Source organism: Mustela lutreola, chromosome 4 (assembly GCF_030435805.1).
Source record: "Mustela lutreola isolate mMusLut2 chromosome 4, mMusLut2.pri, whole genome shotgun sequence".
Lineage (NCBI taxonomy): Eukaryota > Metazoa > Chordata > Mammalia > Carnivora > Mustelidae > Mustela > Mustela lutreola.
Window position 1 is genome coordinate 126,066,496 of NC_081293.1, and position 22,589 is coordinate 126,089,084.

Here is a 22,589-nt window from a genome sequence, read left to right on the forward strand (position 1 = left end):
TTACTGTGAGACTTTGTTCCAAGATATTGTTAATGTTAGCATTACTAATACTAATATTGCTTCCAGTGACATACACAAACATAATGTATTTCTGATTAAATGATCTTTCCTTCTAGTGATGATTCATATGATTTTTAAACTCCTGATTTGACCATCATTAGGTTGTGATCCAGTCTTAAAACTTGACTGGCCTATCTGTACACATACAATCCTATATGGACATTTTCTAAGCTAGAATTTTTAAAAACTCAGATATAATTAATCTATAACATTATATTAGCCTCAGGTGCACAACACAATAATTTGGTATATGTATATGTTGTGAAATGAACATAATAATTCTAGTTAAAATCTGTCACCACACATAACTACAGGGTTTTTTCCTGTGATGAGAACTTTCAAGATCTGCTCTCTTAGCAGTTTCCAAATATATGTTTTATATATTTATATATAATATATAAATATTTATATATATATAATATATATAAAAAATATATTTTAGTCACCATGTTGTACATTACATCCCCAGAGCATAAAGTAAAACAAAAATATTTATTTTACTAAGCCAGAATTTTTGAGGGAATTATGACTGGTTAACCCATTTGGTTAAAGTTGAATACTTTGGTCATGATTTTATGTTCAAATTACAGTTGATATTTTGTTCTGTTTTATAGTGTTAGACTGAATCCTTCACACACTCACTTACTTAACTGGGTGGAATAATCTAGCTGTGCTGACCTAAAAGCTCCTGACTGCTTCATGTGGGGTCTTAGCACCATCATGTTTGGAGGACATTCTAGAACCTAATATTCGTAATAAGACTAAATTTATGTATGAAACATGGGCTTTAAGTATTGTTCTCTAATTTGATAAAAAACATGTTGATAACATCAACTTGGGAAAACTTCTCCATTAAAAAAAAAAAGTCACATAAAAACATGAAGTTCTGTGTCCATCACCATCATGTGGGACTGACTGAATGGGCAAGTCATTGTTGTTGGAGTTCAGGGAAGTAAATATCATTAGCTCTTAAAGACTTAACTTCAAATTTTATTTTAATAGTTAAGTTTTCATTATATGCTTTATAAAGCTGATAAAAGTTTATCTGTCTGCTCCTTTAAAATCCTCTTAAGTCTCATGTTAATTATCCTATATCACTTACTACTTCTTACTGCAATTATGTACCACCCCCATGTACTCCATTCCCTATTCACAGAACTCTTGGTGATTATTTAAATGATTGTTGCAATATCTTAGCCTCTTCTACCTTTTGTTCTCCACACTACCTTGTTTATTTCTCCCATTACCTCCTTTGCTGTTACTTTGTTTGAAGTCCATTTGTGATCGACTTCCAGCACTGCTTCCTATCTTTCCAGATTTCTTCCTCTAATACTCTTGAATGCTTGCAGTCCTTTGCCCACTAGGACCCACTGATCTTAGCACTTTTGCATTGTTCTTTTTCACTTGTACCTTTTGTTTCCTCCATACCCAACTTGTTACATGGTTAATCTTGCATTTACCTGCAGATTCTTTTTTCCTTCTCTCACTTCATTGCCCTTTAGTGAAACCACAACCCTGGTTAAATCTGTGGCTATTTATGTCTACACTGGTATAGCCAATTGGAAAACAGCACAAACAAGCTAAGTGATCTTACTTTAAAGTCATGATTATTAACTTGAAGTGGGCTCATACTGTTGCCTGTGAATCACACCACACTTACCAATGATGTTTCTTCTCCTGCTTAGAAATTACTGTTTTCATACATTCCTGAAACCTCCAGTGTTTTCTCCACCTTCGTTAATCTCAGCAGATAACCTTGCTTCTACTTCCTGAGAATATTGAAGTAGTCCAAATAAGTTTCTGCAGATTTCCACTACTACAAAATACACAACCACATTTAGCTATGTCTGTACATTCTGTCTGTCTTCTAGCTAAAGCCCGTCCTTCGCTTAACTAGATCTCATCCCTTTGACCTACTCAGGGACATTGTTGCTGCATTTCTTCTCCCTCCTTTAAATCAACAGTTTTTCATTCTCCACTGGATCATTCCCACCAGCACTGCAAACCTACTATAATTTCTTCTTTAAAAAGTCCCTGGGATGCCTGGGTGGCTCAGTCAGTTTAAGTGTCTGCATTGGCTCAGGTCACAATCTCAGGTTCCTGGGATTAAATCCTGCATGGAGCTCCTTGCTCAGTAGGGCGCCTGCTTCTCCCTCTGGCTGCCACTCCCCCTGCTAGCATACGCACTCTGTCTCTCTGACAAATAAATAAAATCCTTAAAAAATAAAACAAAAAAATCTCATTAGCCCACTTTGGACTCCCATCTAACTTATCTCCTTTCCTTTAGAGCAGAATACTTTGAAAGAATTGATATACTTACCTCCATTCTTCCTAAACCCACTCCAATCAGGGTTTCACCTCTTAATCATTTCATCAAAACTTCTTCCCATGTCTCCAGAGACTAGCTTGCTGCTAAGTACAGTGGTGATTTTTTTGTTTGTTTCAGTCTTCTTTACTTGAGCTATCCATAGTTTTTAATAATATTTATCACTCCGTCTTTTCTGGAACATTTTGTCCTTTGGTTTTCAGGGAACACATTCCTGTAGTTTCTTCTACCTCACTCTCTGTGCCTTCTGAGTCTCTTACGCTGACCTGTTCACATCCCCGGGCTGTAAATTGGAGCAGTCCAGGACCCAGTTCTTCTGCTGCTGCTATTTTGTTTCTTCTCACTTTCTAGAATGTATTTCAAATCCTGTCTCAGGTGATGATGCCAGATTTATTCCAGTCCAGAATTTATTTTAATTCTAGATGTTCAGCCTCAAACTAGTGTGTTTAAAACCAAGCTCCTGAAACTTCTTAAATTCTAACGTTTGCTTCTTCTGCAAATAAAAGTTCATTAATGTCAGGTACATTCTTCCACTAGGTCAGATTTTTAAAACTTTCATAACATCCTGGACGTTATGGTTTCTTTCATGTTTAGTTTATCCACAAATCCTGTTGGTTCCCAAATCAAAATATATCCACAATTTGAACTACTCATCACCCCTCACTTGAGTTCTGCCCTGGTCCAGTCACCAACTTCTCTTACCTGGATTATTGAATTAGCTTCTTAAGTGATCTCACTGTAGCCCTTCCTGCCCTCAGACTGTTGTCTCCTTAGGAGCCAGAGTGATCCCATTAAAATAAAAATCAGATTGTCACTGTGTCTTCTAGTAGTTTCCTCTCTTAGTGTTAAAGCCAGAGTCTTTACATTGGCCTTCAAGCCCCCACACAGTATCTTAATGTTCTTGTTTAGCCTTCTCTGGTCACACTGCCCTCCTTATCATTCCTTTGAACAGTCCAGGTCTGCCCCTATCTCAGAGTCTTTGCTCTTGGCTTTCCTTCCGCATGAAGTGTTCTTTCTCGAGATAGCTGTATGACTAGTTCCCTTTGTCATTTGGATTCAAATCTTTGTTCCTTTTCAGTTCCTAAAATTTAGTCTTTTCAGACTAAAATTTCAGTCCCCTTCCCCAATACATTCCCTTTTCTGCTTTATTTTTGCTCATTATTCATCAACATTTGACATAATAGGCTCATTTTGTGTCTTTCCCCTACTAGAATATAAGCACCACGAAGGTAGGACTTTGTTTCATTTGCTTACTGCTGTCTTCCTGTTACCCAAAGCAATGCCTAGTATGTATATCAGGTACACAATAAATTTTTGTTAAGCATATATGGCAAGGAATATATTGGGAAATTAGATGATCACATATTTTTTCCCATGAATTTCTTTCCTTTTTTTTTTTTTTTAATTAGAATCTGCTACTATTCTGGAGTTGAATTGTTGTTTTTCTTGAAGTTTCAGAAAATGATCAGAGCTTTGAGGTGACCATGACTGCAACCACAGAGGTGGCAGATGATGAGATTACTGAGGGAACTGTGACCCAGATCCAGGTATAGTGAGTCTTTTTACTGACCGCAAGAGGATTATCCTTAACACATACCTTAGGTGGTAAAATGATGAGAACATAATTTGTCTGACAAAGGACAGAATTGAGGTAAGAATTATTATTTCATTTAGGTTTCCAGTCCCCACTTATACGACTCTCAGAATAGTAGGCAAAGATAGAGTTTGAAAATTCATTACCTGTAGAGTGGTTCACATCTGTTGAGACAGATGGTGCACGCGCATTCTTTATCTACATAAGATGATCTCATTTGAGCTATTAAATAACCTTAAATCTTATCTTACCAGTTATATAAGATATTGGTATAAAGCTTTTTAAGTGTTACCCAGCAGTATCTCTGGTGACTGATTTAGAAGGGCTACATATGTGTTGCGTTTTAGTATGAATGGAAGCTATTCATTTCACATGGATTTTAATTTTAACAGTTGTAGTCCCTTTTGGTCCTTCTAGGACTAAGATACATTTTACCCTGAGTTAGGTGGTTGGATAACAAGCAGGTCCTACTGAACTTCTTTGTATCTTATATATGACTTATTTCTGGGAAGTGTAATCAGAATTCTTTGCTCTCTTAGATAGCCTGGAGCTTAAATCTGTTTTACTTTAAAGTTAACGTCTGGGGGCGCCTGGGTGGCTCAGTGGGTTAAGCCTCTGCCTTCGGCTTGGGTCATGATCCCGGGGTCCTGGGATCGAGCCCCGCATCGGGCTCTCTGCTCAGCAGGGAGCCTGTTTCCTCCTATCTCTCTGCCTGCCTCATCTCTCTTGTGATCTCTGTCAGATAAATAAATAAAATCTTAAAAATTAAAAAAATTAAAAAAAAATAAAGTTAACGTCTGGCTGATTGTGCCTTTCTTTTTAGTATCTTGTCCTTTTGCTTCATTTCTTTATTTAATAACATATTTTTGAAGTAGATAATAGAGACATTATTAGGTCATTATTTTTCCAATGACCCTTCAGTTAAGTGTAAAAGTTACGAGTTGATACATAACATCAAAGAGTGAGGAAATCTCCAGTGGGTGCACTGTGAACCTTCTTGACAGGGAGCTTCACAGTGGGTCTAGAATGACAAGATTTCTAGAGGAGTGAGTCTTTCATGTACATCAAACAGTTTTGAGCCTGCCTACAGATCCTCATAATCTCCTCTTGGATTTGAGTGGGTGATTTGGACAAGAATTTTTTCTAAGTCCTCTGAAGCTATAGAGCACGTTCTTCAAAACTGGGCTTGTCAAGTTCATTTCCAATTCAAAGACTGTATAGTCTCACTTTGTTTCATTTTCAACACAGTAAAAATAGCTGTGTATATATACATGTGTGATTTGGTTTACAACCTGCTTGTTAAAAGATTGGGCAATGGCAGTGTGAGACAAATTATAGGGTTGTTTTGTTTGGGTTATTTCTTAAAAGTTAATGAGCTATAATTTGTTATTAGCCTCTTGGTTTATTATTACCATTTTAGTGTATGGAAAACGTTTAATAATTTCTAATACTTGTTTCATAAAAATACCATTAGGTTTGTGAGTGAATGCATAGTTCAGAGTTCAGAACGAGCCTGCTTTTTGTGGTGTCCTGTGCCAAAGCAGGTGTAACTGTTTCACATACCGTTGTAGTTAATGTACTGTCCATTTCAGCATTGATAATTAGAAACTCAAAAATTTCCCAATATTTACAGTGCTTTGTGGCTACAAGAGGTATTTCATGGGGGAATTATTTAGATTTCCAAGTCTGTGTATGTTACAGACATAAAATCCTACAACTACACCAACTCAGAAAGGCTGCATGTCAAAAACAGCAGCATACTAAACATATCTGAGTAATTTTTTAAAAATGAGTTTATAAAGTAGTGAAAAATGGGAGTAAAATACTGTAAAACTTAATAATATGTATATACCAAGTATAGTTAGACATTCTTTGAGGAGCCTAAGTCATCTACAATACTCCATTCATTTGCTATCGGATGGTGTTAAGTTTCATTGCTAAAATTTAATAATTATTGGCTTCATTTGATGGCTGTTTACATGTTTACTATTTACGTGTTTAGTCTTTGTATGTGGTAATTGTATTTCTTCATCAGAATAATTTGAGACAAAAAGCATTAGGCTTTGTCCAAAGAGAACAGTTAATCAGCATGACAGGGATATTCCTAGGTTCAAAGAGTGGGCTGTATATTTAGATTCACTTTGGGAAATGGTGGTTTTATTTTTTTAACAAGCTGATTAATATATAAGAAGATTATCTCAAGAGAGTATTTTCTACATTACATTTCCTAATAGTGGGTATTGTTTATATGAAGGTCTTCTCACAGCAATCTTGATGAATAACCTCTGTGTCAAATCATAGACAGTTGGGATGTTCAGAATACAAGAGACCTTAGACATTATCTGTCTAGTCTGTCTCTGTTCTCACCTTTATAGAGGTAGCCTCTTGATCTTTAAAACAAAAAAACCTAAAATGTATGACAGATAAGCATAGAGTGACAAAACTTTTCATACTTACTCATGCTGATTTTAAATACAACACATTCATTATTTCCAGATTAAAAAAACAACGAGATAACAGTAGAGAGGTGTCTTTCCTCCTCGTTGTACTTCAGCTGTTGACTGACAGCTACCATCTTCCCAAGCAGGATGATTTCAGTGCCTCTTGAAATTAGAAATTCAGTTTCTGCCTACTCAAGAAGTAGTCCAATGTCTGTTAGGACTTACCTCTGGCCAGTGACATAGCTTAGTTGACCAGTCTGGAGACTGAACTGAGCTGAGTGGTCACTGGGCATGTGACTGTCTTCCTGGCCTACATATGATAGGTGGGCTTGTCCCTCGAATGGTAGCCCTGTTGCCACATCTTCCTTACTCATACGATAGCTGTCTTTAGCCCAAGGCCAGCTCTCTTAAGCGGTTTTGTTCCTGCAGAATTTGCTAGATCACATATGTCTGTAATTGAAAATGTACCTGGTGTGATAATCGTATAAATATATTAAAAGCCACTGAATTATATACTTTAAAGGGTGAACTTTATGGTGTGTGAATTATATCTCAATAAAGCTATTAGTTTTTAACTACACGTTTCTCAGTAAAGACTGCTTTAACTGCAATAAGAAGAAGAAGCGATAACATACAGTTCTTTGAGAAGAAGGTACATTGATGAGGTTAGGAATCAGTTCTAGAGGCTGGCTAAAACAAACCTGTCCATAAAGAGACCGTGATTTTGCTATGTCTTCTGATTTGGCCTATTAATCCTTTAAATTTAGCAAGAGATTAACATTACAGAAGACTATATTCTGGCAGCAAACTACCTTAGGGACCTGAACAATCATGACAGTCAAATGAAACCTTTCTATTTTGTTATATGTATGAGCTTATTTTACATATATAAATAAACAGATGGCTTTAGATATCTTGTATTTCTTTAAGTACTTACTGGAATTTTAGCTACTATTCTATAGAAGTCATGCCACTAGTACGGAGTTAACTTACTTAAATGAAGGTCATATTTTGTTAATGCTGGCAAGTTTGTTTTCATACTGTCATAATAAAAACAGGAAAAAAAATTGTTTTTCCATAGATTAGAGTTTTTATAATGTTTAGTATTGCAGATAAAGATGAATCAAGTTGTATTAAATAAAGCTATACTTCCCCCCCCCCCTTTACTCCTTCAAGATTCTACAGAATGAACAACTAGATGATATATCTCCCTTGGGTAATGAGGAAGTTTCAGCAGTTAGCCAAGCATGGTTTACAACTAAAGAAGATAAGGATTCTCTGACTAACAAAGGTAAGAAGTAATGTGAATTTCAGTGTCCATTGGAAAAAAAAGAGGAGGTAAGAAGAACTCGGAGTCATCAGGATTTTGAGGACTTCGTAATTGTGATTGAGTAGTTAGAGTAATTGAGTTTTTGTGATTGATTAACTTTGGCTCTGAATGAGACCATGAAACCCAACATTTGTTTTTCAATGGTCATAATTCTCTGAGATGCAGTAAATCATAAACAAATGCACAGGGGTGGCATTTAAAAGAAAGTAGTTACTTCACATGGGAGTGGGAAGTCAAGTCTTCAAAACTCTTGGTCTGATAAGCGGCTTAGAGGTTTAAATTGTTTATCGTGCTCTGGAGTTCATGAGGATTGGTGGGGAGCTGCTACAAGAAAGTGGGGATTATGTTTACACCACTCTGAAGTTAAGGAAAGGAATTGCATTCATCCACTGCATAGTAAATACTCATTATAAATATATTATTTGCTTCATATCCAACATAGTATGTTTACCTTGTTCTAGAATCATTTGTGCATGCTCTTTTGCCCATAAAGTTTATTTTTTTCATTGGCGAATTTTTTAGACAGTTTTGAGCATGATTTGGCTTTTTGTAATTTTCATATCTTTTAGCTTGCCTGTATTGCTCCAAGAATAAGACATACATAACTGAGAGGAAGTAATAAATTCTTACACTTTTACTTATTATTTTCTTTATTTAGTAGAATTAAGTGTTGTTCATTTGGTTTTTGGGTTTTTTTGGTGTTTTTTGTTTTAGATTTATTTATTTATTTTAGAGAGAAGGAGAGTATAGGAAAAGGGGGGGCAGAGGGAGAGGGAGACTGAATCTCAGAATCTCAAGCGGATTCCACACTGAGCACAGACCCTGACAGAGGGCTCCATCTCACGACCTTGAGATTATGACCTGAGCCAAAAACAAGAGCTGGACAACTTAACTGCCTGAGCCACCCAGGTGCCCTAGGAGCGAATGTATTCTTTCTTACAAACCAGAGGTAATGGGGCACATAGCAGGCTTAGTTAGTAGAGCATGTGACCCATGATCTCAGGGTCAGGAGTTCAAGCAAGCCCCACCTTGGGCTTGGAGTCTACTCAAAAGAGATTACAAAAGCAACTATTGGGGATCTTTCAGATTTCAGATGAATAAAAATGTAGCTATATTTTGTTCCCATAGATAATTTATTTAATCACAAAGCAGATTTGCAGTATTTTATTCCTCTTGAGGGATAACATTTTCTATAACATTGTTTCTTTTCCCTTAAAGGACATAAATGGAAACAGGGGATGTGGTCTAAGGAAGAAATTGATATTTTGATGAACAATATTGAACGCTATCTAAAGGTATTTTATGGCATTTTTTGTTTGTTTCACAAATTCTTTCATTGCCAATTGCAAAAATCATCAAAGCATCATTGTATATACTTTATAAGGAGCTTTTCAGTAGTTTTTCTAATGGATGATTGGTTAATGTGTCATAGCTTCATAATTTTAAGGTGTATAATTATAGCCTATTTTTAAACGAATTTCAAATTTTTAGTTTAACACAACTTTACTGTGTTAGTCAACACCTGAAATTTAGGCAGATCCTAATAGCTTCTCAGAATCTTAAAGCCCTGTCTTTTCAAGCAGCCTGTAAATTAGTTTATGCTTATATTGTCTAAAGTCTAAGATTCAGGTCTTCTTTGAGTGTATTTACAACATGAGTCTACCCCTTTTTAAAAAAATGAATAATTTTAGTTCATTTTTCCATTGAGGCTTATATGTGGTTAGCTAAGTCATCCTTTTCATTAAATGTCTCTTGAACATAGTATTTTTGAGGTACTGGAGATATGAATTGCTATAATACACAGTGTTGGCTTTTAAAAGCCAGCAATTCATTTGGGAGTGTTAAAAGCAGGTGAAGAGTAAGGCTTTGTACCATGTGATACATGTTGTGAATTCTGCATGAGATTGGAGAAGGAAGAGTATATTCTTAGGGTTAGGACAGTTATGGAAAATATTTGGAAGAGCAAGGATTTAAGTGGAGTCTTTTTTTTTTTTTTTAAGATTTTATTTATTTATTTTGACAGAAATCACAAGTAGGCAGAGAGGCAGGCAGGGGCGGGGCTGGGGGAAGCAGGCGCTGAGCAGAGAGTCCAATGGGGGGCCCAATCCCAGGACCCCAAGACCATGACCTGAGCTGAAGGCAGAGGCTTTAACCCACTGAGCCACCCAGGCGCCCCTATTTTTTTTTTTTTTTTTTTTGAGTGGAGTCTTCAAAGGAAGAGAACTTGGGCTAGAATGGGGCTGGAGGGAGCATGAGCAAATGCTGACCACCAAGGAGTCAAATGAAACTCAGAGCACATTAAATTAGTCCCTTTAACTTGAAACAAGTAATTATCTGGAAACTTGGCTTTGAAGTCCAGTCCAAAGAAGTAGAACTGTCTTACAGAAAATGAGAAAAACTAGTAACTTAGTTGAGTGAGGGATTGGTGGAGTAGATCTGTGCTCTTTTCAAGGGACTTTTTCTAGTAATTTGCTGACCATTCCCTTATTGGAGTTAGCGCATGTTTGAAATACAGACCATCAACATTGTTTGGGAATGGGACGTGTACAGCATTATTTAACCATTCTATTGTTTGATACTTAGGTGGTTGATAAAATTTTTCACTGCTATAAATATATTGGTGTCTAGAATGTCCATATTCCTAAACCTGATTTTAATCTGCATTGTTCCTGAGCTAAGCTCTGTAAACTCTAAGGAGTAAATTAAAAAACTTCAGTTCTTTGTTAATGAATAAAGATCCTTCCCACCAAACTAATATTTTTAGGAGAAACACAAATGCAGTGACCACTGAAAGTGTATGTCCACTGGCCACATAAACTTTTTAGTTAAAGCTTGAAAAATGCTGCAGGTTTATATTAGGGAGTAACAAATGATAAGAACTCTGAACTTTCGGAATTAAGCTGGTTTCTTGTCTAGGGGATTGGAGTTGATGGTTTTCAAGGACCCCTTCAATTCTGAGTAAAGAGCGGGAATGTGACTGATGCGAGATCTTTGAGATCTAAATCTTTTAGACTGATTTGAGATTGCTTGACTGGATGAGATAAGGACTTTGTAAAACTAGAGTGGTGGAAGAATTGGCAGATAAGCAGATGGTCGGTAAGGACACCTGGTGACTGGATGTCAGAGAAGAGGGAAAAGGAGGATTTGGAGTAACTTCAGGGTGTTTTATTTTGGATGCCTGGGAGAAGGAGGAATGGATTGGCAGAGATAGGAAACGTCCAAAAAGGCATACTGATCTTGGAAAAAGATACCTGGTTTGATAGTTGATCATGGTTTTTATTATGTGCTGCTGTTTAAGAACACTGGAGCCATATATATATATATATATATTTATATATATATATATATATAAATATATATATATATATATATTTTTTTTTTAAGATTTTTATTTGTTTATTTGACAGAGAGACACAGCGAGAGAGGGAACACAAGCAGGGGGAGTGGGAGAGGGAGAAGCAGGCTTCCCGTGGAGCAGTGAGCCCGATGTGGGGCTCTATCCCAGGATCCTGGGATCATGACCTGAGCTGAAGGCAGCCGCCTAACAACTGAGCCACCCAGGCGCCCCATGTAGAGCCATTTTTAAACCAATTAATTAGACATCAGATAAATGAAAGTATGATACAAGTGGAAAAAAAGACCAGAAGCATTTTCATCTCAGTATATGGTCATCCTGCAACACAGTGCCTTTCATATATTTAGATTTTAAATGTTAGATTTAATTATTTGCAGAACTGGAATAAGAGGATTTTAAATTCTAAAATTTTAGAAACTTGGGGCATCTAGCTGGCTCATTCAGTAGAGTGTGACTCTTGATCTTGCAGTCATGAGTTTAAACCCCACATTGGGTGTAGAGCTGACTAAAAAAAAAGATTAATAGGGGGCGGCTGGGTGGCTCAGTGAGTTAAAGCCTCTGCCTTCTGCTCAGGTCATGATCCCCGTGTGTCCTGGGATGGAGCCCGGCATAGGGCTCTCTGCTCAGCGGGGAGCCTGCTTCCTCCTCTCTCTCTGCCTGCCTTTCTGCCTACTTGTGATCTCTGTCTCTCTGTCAAAATAAATAAATTAAAATCTTTACCCCCCCCAAAATAAATAAATAAAAGAAAAATAAAATGTAGAAACTTTTTCCTGTGAAGTTTTATGCATTTCAAGGAATGTATAAAATGCACATCCGTGTAATTTTACCTCTTTTTGAAATTTATGTAAATAGTTTGATCCTCTGGGTGTTCTATAATTGGCTTCTATTGTTTATTATTTTGCTTTTGTGATCCATACCTGTTAATTTTTTTTTATTTAGCTGTATTTCATAATGCCAGTATAGATACTGTAAGTTATCCATGGGCAGTTAATGGTCCTTTGGGGTCTTTCGTTTTTTTGCTATGAATTTAAACAAATTTGATGGGTGTGAATGCTACTTTATTATGGATTTTAATTTGTATTCCTCTGATAACATACTTTTATATGCTTACTGGCCACTTTCTAGGTTTCCTCTTTGAAATTCTTGTTCGTTATTTGATCAGTTTTTTGCAGGGTTATCTTTTTCATTCTCTAGACATTCTTAATGTATGCTGGCTTTTTGTTTATTTGTCTGACAGGTATCTTGTCTCAATTCAGTAGCCTATCTTTTCCTTTTCTGTGGGGGTCATTTGATGAAAAAGAATCTTAATTTCAATATCAAAATCATTTTTTACTTTTATATTTTACATGGTTATTTGGAAATCCTTCTCTGCTTCAAGGGCATAAAGATATTGCCCTATATATTGTCACATAAAAGTTCTATAGTTTTGTCTTTCATGTTGATTTTTTTTTTTTTCCTAAAGCTCTGAGATAGGGTTTCACTATTGGGTTTTTTTTGTTGGTTTGTTTTGATTTTATTTTTGGTTTTATATGGAAGGCAGTTGTCCCAGCATTGCTATGGAATGTCCGTCTACTTCCAATCTACAGTGTCCATTTTGTTCCAAATCAAGCTTCCACAAATCTTTGTAGGTTTCTAATTTGTTACCAGATTCTGTTTGTTGATACTTGGTACTAGTATAGATGACACTACCTAGAGAAATCACAGCATCTGATAGGGCAAGTCTCTTTATGAATGTCTTGCCCCTTTTTGACCCTTTGCTTAGAATCGAGTTGCAGAGAATGGAAAACTGTTGGAATTTTTATTGGACTGCACTGAATCTGTGCATCAATTTGAGGGTAATTAACATCTTCACAGTATTCCATTTTCCTGTAGAGAACACTGTATACTGTCTGTTGTAGTGGCTTCCTGTTTAATGCCTTTGGTACTTTGTTTTCCTCCATAAAGGACTTGTATAACTTGTCTAAGATTTAGTCCTGTTGCTTTTAATTTTGGTGATACTGTAAATGAGAACTTTTAAACGTTTTTTGATCTTTGTATAGAAATGCAAATAACTTTGTATATTGATTTTGTAATGAGAATTTGCTACTCATTTAAGTTTCTACATATATAACACCTGTAAATGATTTCTCTTTTTCGACCTGTGCTTTTTATATATTTTCTTTTATTAGGTTATCAGCAAATCCAAATTCACTAGGAGTGTAATTATGAATGTTCTATGTTACAAATGTTCTTTCCACATCTATAGCTATTTACACTTTTTCCGTAAATTTAATAATTAATGCTATAATAATATTTTTTTTAATTAACACAAAATTCCTGGAATAAGCTTACCATCTGTATCCATCTGTATTGATTACTGACCTTCTTATACATTGCTGGTGCTCAATATTTTAGGGACTGAGGGATCTGTGTTAGAGAACGAACTTACCTAAAAATTCTTTTCTGAAACTGTCCTTGTCTGGTTTTGCTGTTGAGTTTATAGTAGCCTAATAAAACGAATGAGGAAGTGTTCCCCCTGTTTTTTTATACCCTAGAATAGTTTAAAATCAGAATGATGTTTCTCTTGATTGTTTGGTAGGATTTACCTATGAAGTCATGTGGGCCTGGTATTTGCATTGTGAAAAATTATTAATAACTATTAAATTTTCTTGGTGGTCTGTGCTTATTAGATTTTCTATCTCTTCCTGAGTCTGTTTTGGTAAGTTGACTTTTTCTAGGAGTTTATTCATTTTATGTAAGTTTTCAAATTTATGGCCATAGAATTTTCATAATGTTCAACTGTCTAATCTCTGTAGCATCTCTACTTAGGCCCCATTTTTTCATTTCCAGTGTTTTGTCTTTTAGTTTTGCCATAGTTTATCTTTTCATATTTTATTAGTCTTTAAGAGTCTTTTCAAAGTACCATTTTTTAGCATTGTTTATAATTTCTGTTACTTATTTGATTCCTAATTCTGTTAATTTTATTCTTGTGATTTTCTTCTTTCTTTAGATATTAATTTTTTTATAATTTTAAAAGGTGTTGACACAACATGACTATGAATTTAGTAGTTTATTTTTGGAGCATTTAAGTATCACTTTATTATCTCTTGAAACATTTTAAAGTTTATATTGACTTATTAATGAATTAGCAATACATTATTTTTCTAAATGCCATTGATGATCTTGAAAATAAAAAATCAACTTTTAAAAAGCATAGTATATCTATATGCATTTTATCAGAAATCCCTAAATCAAAGAAATGTAACCCATTTAGGCACGCGGAATAAAAGATGCTACAGAAATCATCTTTGAGATGTCAAAAGACGAAAGAAAAGATTTCTACAGGACTATAGCATGGGGTCTGAACCGGCCTTTGTTTGCAGTTTATAGAAGAGTGCTTCGCATGTATGATGACAGAAACCATGTGGGAAAGTATGAAAACTTGTAATGCTGCATGTTTTCATGTAATTAGGAGAAATATTTAAAGAGCTATCTTTTTTAAAAAATATGAGCAGAATTTTAATTGGGAACAGCTATGAATTACTGTTTGCTGTGTTAATATTTTTTTCCCCCAGGTCCATGTTGTAACTATGGAAATCTCATTATAATAAGGCCTCTTAGAACTTAGAATCTCAATCACCTTATATGTCAGAGTTTAGACTTAGCTATCTTCATTCAAAGTCTGCTATATAATAAAGTCACATTATAATAAAAAATATTATAGTGGGTAAAGATTTAGGAGGTGTGAGGAAAAAACCCCTCTAAATTCATTGGTAACATCATTCCTATTTTTTTATAGTATAGCATTTCCTAGGTTAGTGACCCTTTTTTTATCTTTTTAAATAAAACCAGAATGGAAAATAAATAAATTTCTAAATACAATGCCTGGATTTCTGTTATAGGTAACATTTAGGGGAAGGCATCTTTTTTTTTTTTTTTTTTTTTTTTTTTTTTCAGTGCAATGATTCTTTGGTGTTACTGACTTTTTTAATTTCCCTTTGGGAATTTTAGGTAGTCATAATATGGCTTATTAGGTACTGCTTTTAAAAAGAACATTGCATTGGCTGTATTGAGTACTTACCCTCTAAAGAAAAAGAGCCTTTACATTGGAGCAAGAGTCTGGGAGGTGTCGATGCTTGGGTAGGGGAAATGAAGAGAAGTTTTTTAAATTTTTTGGTGCCTTGTAACAGTTTACTATAGATTTGCATTTTGGCTCTGGTTTACAGTGTCATACATAAGTCTTTCAGAATAACTACAATATTAGAGGGCCTGAAACCAGTTTTCAAATAAAGGAAGACTTAAAGTGGAATAGGAGCAAATACATTTTAAGTGTTGAATTTTCCTAGAGAAAGATGTACATTGCTCACTTTTATTATAGCTAAAAGTATTTTTTTATAAAAAAGAAGATAGAAGCATCAGTTTTAATTTTTAGTAATTTACTTTGAAGTTGGTTACTTTAAAAATATTATCAGTGTGCTAAGTGACTTAACATTTGGGTCCCTAAGTAAAATTCTGATTTTTATTAAGTTTTTTTTTTTTTTAACATTCTTTGTTTTAATCGATCTTTTTAAAAATTTCTTTAAATTTCTAGATATACACCTGAAGAAATTGAAAAGCTCAAGGAGTAAGTTAAAAAAATTTTTTTCTTTCCCTGAATTTTGATAGTTGGGTTTTAACTTTTTTAATACCTTTGTTTTTTCTAAACTTTTACTTTGAAACTGTCAAGAGATTTTTAGTAGACTGGTGTAATTTAATCCTGCTATTAAGCATGATTGACCATAAAAAGAAATGTTCAGGTCCATACATCCACAGAGTAGCCACGCCCATAAATTTCGTCTTTTCCTTAGTGAGTTGCTGAATTAAGTGTGTCCTCAGACCACTAGTAAGGGTTACAGAAGAGATTAGATGGCCATTCTTGGTGGCCTGAAGACTAAATACTGGGCTTAGAAACCAGGATCAAAACCAGGGCTGTGCTACATGCTTAGTTTAGAATGGTGACTTAGCAAATGTTGCACTTAATGTCTGGGCGGACTCTTACTTTATGAAGGCAATTTTGCAGGAAAAATAATTCTGCTTTGTTGAGTAGGGCCCTAAAGTATGGGTTGATGGATTGTATGGACCATGGAAAAAATTGAAGGTTGATCCTCTTTATGGTGATAGCAGCTTGGGAAACTTTTTCAGATGTCTGAGAAGAGCTTGTTAGGCGTGCTCAAAGGGAACAATCTGGGGATTGCCTGGGAGATTGTGTCAGTAACCTGAGGGGAAATTTGGTCTTTTTTGAACACATATCCAAGTTACTTATTTCTTCTCTGACCCAGGAAAAAGGCAATTGCTGCCTGTTTTTTTTTCACCCACAGACAACTGTGGACCCCAAAAAAAGGCCACACTTTCAAACTTTGGCTCTCAAAGTATTGCTGCCCACAACTTCCAAACCAGTCAAATGGGAAGAAGAAGAATGAAGAATAAATGATGAAATTAAAAGGGAGAAAACAGTTGAACCCAATGCTGATTGGCAGACTCTTGTTTTAGGCTCCGGATAAAGCATGGCAATGACTGGGCAACAATAGGGGCGGCGCTAGGAAGAAGCGCGTCTTCCGTCAAAGATCGGTGCCGACTGATGAAGGATACTTGCAACACAGGTACTATGAGCGCTGCCGCGGGGCCACTCTTGTCTCCATCAGAGCTTCCCGCCCCTTCTCATACTGCTTTCTCTTCTCTTCCGGAAAGCAATTTGTCATTCGCTTGAGTTCACATTGTATTTTCTAGTCTTCCTTTTTCTTCGTGCCTTGTAGGCCCGAGTAAGCCTTCATTTTTCTGCCTTTGTGCGAGGTGACATTGTTCACAGGGACACATTGCCTCCGTTTCAGAGGTTTTAGATGTAGCATGTTTCCATTTTGTAGCAATGCAAAACTGCTCCAGTTGGGAAAGTTTTTATTATTAAGGCTTACATAACAGGAAGTTTTAATTTAAACCCATCTAACTGTTGAGCTTCTGTAAACAACACCTTATCAACTTCATGTTACTAGAAAAACCTTTAGTTCCGGCAGTTCCCAGCTTAAGTTACCTTTCAGTGCTATGGCTCTGTTTTGCTTATTTCAAGCAAGTAAGTATATTTTTCTATAGAAAAAAACTTGTCATTAGTGTTTCAGTCTCTGGTACAGACAACAAATGCCTATTTAACTCTTAGTATATACAGATGCACTGATGATACTGTTAATCCTAACCTCTGTGACCAATAACAGTATTGAGGCTCTGGCACCAGCTCTCACATAACTTTCTGAGCTTGAGTTTCCTCGAAAATGAAGAGGTTAGAATAGGTGATCTGTAGTTCTCATATATGAGAAGGAAAGTAAGATAGTTCCATTTTAGCATTAAAATTTTCTGAAGGAGCCACAGTCTGTGCTCAGTCTTTTAGTAAGAAAAGTGGTTCTCAAGTTAAGCTTAACCTTCCTGGTTGTATGTTTTCCGTTTTCACCTCCCTACCCTGCCAGAGTGGAATCGGGGAATATCTCCTGCTTAATCATTGACTCCACCAGCCCTGTGACCTGCAAGACAGAGAGAACATAAACCCCTCCAACTCTGTCATTCTGTGTTAATGACAGCTTAATGAATGAAACAGGAATAGGAGCTCTAGATAATAGAATTTGGCCCAGAGTTTTTAGGTAAGGCACTGTGAGTACCGTTTGCTGCCATGCTAAAGTAGAAGCAGGACTTTGTCTTGAATATATGGTATCCAGAACTGTGCTTAGCGCATAATAGAAGGTCCAATAAGTATTTGTTGAATGAATGACTCCCTGATGCAAGCACACAGCTCTTTTGAAATTTTCTAACCTTTTTAGCTACTAGTAACAAAATGGAAACAGAAGTGAAAGGAGTTTTAAAAAAAAAAAACACACACAAAACTGTTTTTATGCTCAAGTTCCTTAAGAAAAGACCAAGCGGATCATTTGGTATCATTACTGGTTTATGGCTTTGGGAAAACCTGGAGTAAAATCATGTGTGAATACCAGTCTCCGACTTCTGTGCTGTCATAGTTTCTTAGAGTTGGGCTGGTAGGGAAAGGAGATGGTATAAACCTAGTTTCCATTTTACTAAAGTGGGTAGGAGCCCATAGGAGTTGCTCCACTTGTCTCATCATTCATTCCTCTGGTGAGGGATCTCTTAGCCACATCACTTCTGCAGAGCAGGGAATTCTAGACAAGACTAAGGAAAAATTTTGTGAGGTTTTGTGTCCATCTTGCCACCATGAAGCTCTTCCCACTTAGGTTTAGTGCATCTGACAGTGTATAATTCTTTCTAGGTATGTACTGGGTAGTTTTTCTTTCCTTAAGGAGTCAGTCAGTTTTTCATCAGGATTCTGTATTTGCTTTTGTATCAAGAACCTTCCTGGCCTAGTGAAACGTAGTTGTCTTAGTAGATACGTGCAGTGTCCTTCCCCAGAGTCATTCAGAAATAACTTACTGGCGGCGTTCTTGCGTACTTCCCATCAGGGCTGCATCTGATTTGCAAAATAGAAGATAGCAGTAATAGTCTGATGATCTCCTTCTTTCAGGGAAGTGGACAGAAGAAGAGGAAAAGAGACTTGCAGAGGTGGTTCATGAATTGACAAGCACTGAGCCAGGTGACATAGTGACACAGGGCGTGTCATGGGCAGCTGTGGCAGAGCGAGTGGGTACCCGCTCAGAAAAGCAGTGTCGTTCTAAATGGCTCAACTACCTGAACTGGAAACAGAGTGGAGGAACTGAATGGACCAAGGAAGATGAAATCAATCTCATCCTCAGGTTTGTGTCCTAAGTCCTTTAAAAGCTGCTTAATAGCAGTAGGTGGCTTGATTGATGTTTCCTCTTTTGGTTTCCTTAGAGATGCCTAATGTCTGAAAAGCATCCTTTCCATAGAGAATGGGTCCACGGAGGATCCTTCAGACCCTATGCATTTCATATTGAGCTCTTTTGTTTTGTTTTGTGTTTGTTCCTTTTTAGTGGATTTAGTGCTCGTGCAAAGTACCAGATTGAAGGCGTGGAGACTGAAGTCCTCTCTCTCCCCACAGAACAGGTATGGCACAGACAGTGGCATTGCAGCCTGCCACTGTCCACCAATGTGCCTCAGTGCTAGCAGAGGGGCACCGTGTGCAGGGGAAGAGGGCGATTCAGTCTCCATGCCCTTCAATCTTGGGTGACTGTGCTAAGATTGCCAAGCAGGGGGCCCAGGTTACAGTTACCCCACACCTTCACACTGGACCCAGTCAGGCGCTTCCATGTCATACGTATCCAAAAATAGCTTTAAGGTAATAATCCTGAGCTTTTTTTTTTTTTTTTTTTTGACTTTTTTTTTTACTTTTTTTTTCTTTTAAGTTAGTTAGTACAACCATTCAGTGACTCGAGGCAGAAATACCAGCAAGGACATGTTTGAGACATCAAAGTAATAAAAGCTCCTCCCTCCTGAAAATCAACATCATCATGACAGTTGAAGCTGGAGAACAAATATAGATCACTCGTACCCCAAATCTTGTGGAACTATTAAATTAGTGGTTTTTGTTTTGGTTGCTGCTGGAGTATTGTTTTTGTTTTTATCATTTTATTTTGGGTTTTGTTTTTAATATACTTGTTTCAACTAGTCATCTGCAAATAGCTCATTTCTAAATGTTTTTATTACAGATAGGGAAAAGATCAGATCTAGGAAATAACTTGCTATGGCACACTGTAACACATTACAAAACACTTTTCCACTAACACTGTTCTTACCCTGTTCTAACCTTTAGCTACTCCCTTGCCTTTACAGTGTTTCATTGGCTTCTGACCATTTATAGTCTGGCCCATTCCTTGTACCATTAACAAAAGGCTCTTGATAGTGCTAGGTCATAGCTCCTAGCTGTGGGGGCAGTTCTGCACCCTTGCAGTCCTTTCCCATTCAGTTAACAGTAGCATCTCCATGACATAAGCTGCTGTCCCCTTTATTGCCAGTGCCATCATGTGTAGTCAGGGAAGGGTTCTTCCAGAGAAATAAATTAACATCTAACAGATGTTTATTTTGTAACCTGTAGGATAGCAGAGCTTGATGTAGCTGATGAAAATGACATCAACTGGGATCTGTTAGCGGAGGGATGGAGCAGTGTCCGTTCACCACAATGGCTTCGAAGTAAATGGTGGACCATCAAAAGGCAGATTGCAAATCATAAGGATGTTTCATTCCCTGGTAATGTATTTTTTGCTTCTTAAGTCCTTCCCTTGTCTTACCATATTTACTCCTCAGGACTTAGAGGTCAGACGTTCTTTGCCTCAGCTAAAGAGATATGAATTTTAGTAGATCTTCACTGAAACAGCTCTATTTCTTTGGCTAACTGTCTTTCCTTCCCTTGAGAAGAGTTGATGTGATGTGTAATTCTCAAAGCACCTAAGATGAAAATAGACATATTTACATACATTCTTGTTCTCATACAACTGTGCAGAAAATGATTTTACATATTGTGTACAAAAATGTATTTCTGAAAACTTAGGTTTAAATCAACTTTTAAGTGTTGAAGAACTTCACATAATTGGGTTTGTCATTCAGAGATTTTCTTCGGTGGTTTTTTAGTATAAAGACTGTAAATTCATAATTCATTAATGATGTAAATCTAGACATCCTAAGTTGGGTTTGCTTAAAAGTGAGGCACAAGCATGTTTGTCCCTTCATTGCCTGCTTTGCACTCTGGTATGAAACTCGGATGTACAGTTCATTTAATTAAAGGCAGTCAAATTCATGCCCCTTGATATAGTGCTCCAACTTCCATTTCTCCAAAGGAAAATTAAATACTGAAGAACTGTGGCTCTATGAAAATAAGATTTTTTAAAAATTAAGTCCATTATAAATAAATCTAACATTAAAACCAGAAAAGTGAATGAATACTAATGTGACATAAACCCACCCATATTGCAGTTACCACCTGAGAGGACTGATAGGAGGGGGGCAAGTCTAGATTTGACTTTCCTGCACAAGAATTCAAGGTGGTTACATATTACTGTTTGGAAAAGATGAGCCTGCTACTCTCGAGTTGTGAGTTCAACTCACAGCCAGCTGACTAAGGAAGTAAGCTACTTTGCATTAACAGTATTCTCCCAAAATAATAAGAATTTTATCCTGGAGCCCTAAGACATAACAAAGGTCTTATTTTCATGTTCCTCACAATGGCGCCTTTTTTTTTTTTTTTTTTTTTTAATGTATCTTAGGTGGCAAGAATAACATTGTGTTAGGAATTTTTTAAATTTCTTGTGATGGATAATGTTTCCAGAAATTTCCAGACAGGTTATAGCTTTAAAATATTTTTATTGTTATTTTGCTGAGATCTCACATGCAGTGTGCAGTTATTTATTCCAAATACTTCCCCTCCTTACCCCCACCTCCCCTGCTGCTTAGATGGTGGTCTGTCGGAGAATCAATGTTCTTTTTGTCTACCCATCTCCCTTCAGTCTTAATAAAGGGTCTTAAACAGTTACATGAGAATCAAAAAAACAACCCAACGCTTTTGGAGAATAAATCAGGATCTGGAGTTCCAAACAGTAATTCCAATTCCAGTGTACAGCATGTTCAGATCAGAGTCGCCCGCTTGGAAGACAATACAGCCATCTCTCCAAGCCCCATGACAGCCTTGCAGATTCCAGTCCAAATCACTCATGTCTGTAAGTGTCTATTGGAGACTCCTTGCTCTTGGACCTCTATGATTTGGTAATGGCTCTAATACCTTTCATTCTTCCAGAATGTTGACAGAAATTTGTGCAGTTTGACAGAGGCAGTCTAAGGCATTTTATGTTCATTAGCTTAATTAATATTTGCACAAAAGATGAGTGTGTGACAGAACTTCCCAACCATAATAAACCATTTTAAATCCTCTTACTTTTAGAGTTCACAAAGAATTAATGATTAATAGACTACTACCTAAAATCAGTTGGACAAGGAAATAGAGTTCCTAAGGTGGCACATCATTTGTAATAATTAACCAGAGACACACAGATTGGGGGTGGATTTGAAGTCATGTGTAGAAGAAATGAATTTGAGGAGATTGAGATTTTCTTCAAGAAGAGCCAGTTTTCCTTTGGGAACTATTTTATCCTTTTTTTTTTTTTTTTTTTTTTTTTAAGCCTCTGATATTTTTTCAGTTTAATGAGATTATGAGAACCGAATAGTTGTTACGGGGAAAGGATTTGATAGTTCTGCCTTTTTTTCCATGACAGAGTAACAGAAAAGAAGTGCGAATAAAATCCTCAGAACCAGATGATTCTTCACTTTTTTCTCGTTTCTTTTGTCTACCTAAATGCTCTGCCTATGGAAGGGACATTGCCAAAAGTATACCAACTGCTGTATGTTATTCTCAACCAGGGGATTATTAGCATTTTGAGTATATAACTGATTGTTGGCAGTGCTGTCCTACACACTGCAGGATGCTCAGTGTCCCTTGACTCACCCACAAAATGCCAGTAGTGCTTCCTAATCATTATGGCAAATAAAAAACCCAAGGATTTCCAAAGGTA

At 36.4% G+C, this 22,589-nt stretch overlaps 1 protein-coding gene across 5 annotated transcripts in view; it reads left to right on the plus strand.

Annotated features, from left to right (window-relative positions):
• The window catches only part of DMTF1 (cyclin D binding myb like transcription factor 1), a 44,437-nt gene that overhangs the window by 14,504 nt on the left and 7,344 nt on the right, over positions 1-22,589 (plus strand). For 3 of the 5 annotated variants that reach the window (XM_059170992.1, XM_059170994.1, XM_059170993.1), the window contains 9 exons: positions 3,839-3,933; positions 7,598-7,712; positions 8,970-9,046; positions 14,360-14,517; positions 15,677-15,709; positions 16,615-16,724; positions 18,638-18,866; positions 20,126-20,277; positions 21,531-21,740. In XM_059170992.1, the coding sequence (XP_059026975.1) occupies positions 3,839-3,933; positions 7,598-7,712; positions 8,970-9,046; positions 14,360-14,517; positions 15,677-15,709; positions 16,615-16,724; positions 18,638-18,866; positions 20,126-20,277; positions 21,531-21,740 (1,179 nt within the window). Of the gene's footprint in view, positions 1-3,838; positions 3,934-4,015; positions 4,038-7,597; positions 7,713-8,969; positions 9,047-14,359; positions 14,518-15,676; positions 15,710-16,614; positions 16,725-18,637; positions 18,867-20,125; positions 20,278-21,530; positions 21,741-22,589 lie in introns of those variants that run through there. The other 2 variants (XM_059170997.1, XM_059170996.1) reach the window with 2 other exon arrangements.